Source organism: Pyrgilauda ruficollis, unplaced genomic scaffold (assembly GCF_017590135.1).
Source record: "Pyrgilauda ruficollis isolate IOZ18807 unplaced genomic scaffold, ASM1759013v1 scaffold18, whole genome shotgun sequence".
NCBI classification, from domain to species: Eukaryota; Metazoa; Chordata; class Aves; order Passeriformes; family Passeridae; genus Pyrgilauda; species Pyrgilauda ruficollis.
The window spans coordinates 5,804,623-5,806,166 of record NW_024516984.1 but is presented as its reverse complement, the minus strand read 5'-3'; the positions used below and the strand labels follow the sequence as shown (position 1 = coordinate 5,806,166).

Below are 1,544 nucleotides of genomic sequence, written 5' to 3'. Positions count from 1 at the left end.
ATCTGGGTACCCTTGCAGGAGGCAAAAATAATCTGAGCAGCTGTTTTACTGAAATGGTCTAGGAAATCCCTTGCAATGGTCCCCCTTCTTGCTGTATCTTTGGAATGAAATATGTTAAAATGAATTTGTGCATGTTTTACAGGTAGCAACAGCAGAGCCCTCAACACCAATAGGCTTTTTTCATGTAAGACATAAAACATTTGACATGGAATGTACTATTAACACCAGACCGAGGGGGGAGAAGCATCCAAGGACTGATTTCCATTTCAAACTGCATTCTGGCACTTTGTACTCCAGCACCATTGGTGGATCAATATTTAATGCCCGGAGATTCTGGCTCTGCAGGAGTCATGTCAGGGGACCTCTCGAGCCAATCTGCTTGGGTAGAGGAGTGATAATTATTCATGGGCTCCTGCCTCTTGCTCCTTCTCTTGCACAGCCCCACTCTGCTGACTCAGTGCCTTATTCAGTCTTCTCTCCCTCTCTCCACTGCTGTAGCTGGACCCCTTTGCCTTCACCGCCTCTGAGAGCTGCACATCCCAGCATGGCTAAAACAGCAATGGGTAAGAAAACGCCTCTCTTTTCCTTCAGCCAGTACTACGGCCACTGTCTCCTAGGTCTGCTACCTATCACTGGGTGTTCTTGCTCTCCCAAAAGTTTAGGAAAAAAAAAAAATCAAGAGAACACTGAACATATTTTTAATTTCATTGATCAGAGAAAAAAGGAGAGGGTGGGTGGGACATGGGGATGTTTTAGTATCCTAATCAGAGATCGGATTAACTATATACCGATGGGTGAGGTCGGCACATGAGCACAGCGTAATTTTGAAATGGTTTTCATTATTTTAAAGGTGATTATATATATATATATACACACACACACATATGCATATATATAGATATAGATTATGCATATATAGATATGTATATGTAGATATATACACACATATATATATTCATATAGGTTATGCATATATAGATAGATATTATATATGTGTATGTGTGCGTGTATATATGTGTGTAAATATATATACAAGAAAGAAAAATAATTTTTTTTAAAAAAGAACGGTAAAGTTATTCCTGTCATCAGTGTGCCTCCACCCATCCCCGCCGGCCGGAGTCAGCGCTCCCCTCTGCCTCTGAAACCGCGTGGGGAGAAGAAAAGAGGAATCGGGGAGAGGCACCGCCGCCCGAAAGGGGCTCGGCGCGGGCCGGGGGCTGCGGGATTTCCCTGGGAAGGGATGCGCCGCGGCCGGCCGCGCCCAGCCCAGCCCAGCCCAGCGCGGCGCGGGGCTGCGGGAGGGGGCGAGAAGGAGCCGCCGCTCGGCGTTGCCCCGGCGCTGCCCGCACCTGCAGTCTGCCGGGGGGGCGGCTGAAGTAGGTCACTGCATCAGGAGAGCTGGTGTGCGCTAGCAGTGCCCGCCCTGCTCTCTGTCCCGGGGGGCGGCTGCCGGGGCTGTTGTTACTCGCGTTTTCCAGCGGCAGGGAGAGCATCCCCCCTCCCCCGCGGGAGCCGCGCCCTGCCGCCGCGGCGCGCCGTCCCCG

The 1,544-nt window shown here is 50.2% G+C and overlaps 1 protein-coding gene across 1 annotated transcript in view; it reads left to right on the top strand.

The window, feature by feature from the left end:
* The first annotated feature begins 311 nt into the window (after window positions 1-311).
* STMN2 (stathmin 2) overlaps window positions 312-1,544 on the top strand; it is a 36,813-nt gene continuing 35,580 nt past the window's right edge. The window contains exon 1 of the mRNA XM_041464423.1: window positions 312-563. Within this exon, the coding sequence (XP_041320357.1) occupies window positions 545-563 (19 nt within the window). The 5' untranslated portion in view covers window positions 312-544. The remainder of the gene's footprint in view (window positions 564-1,544) is intronic.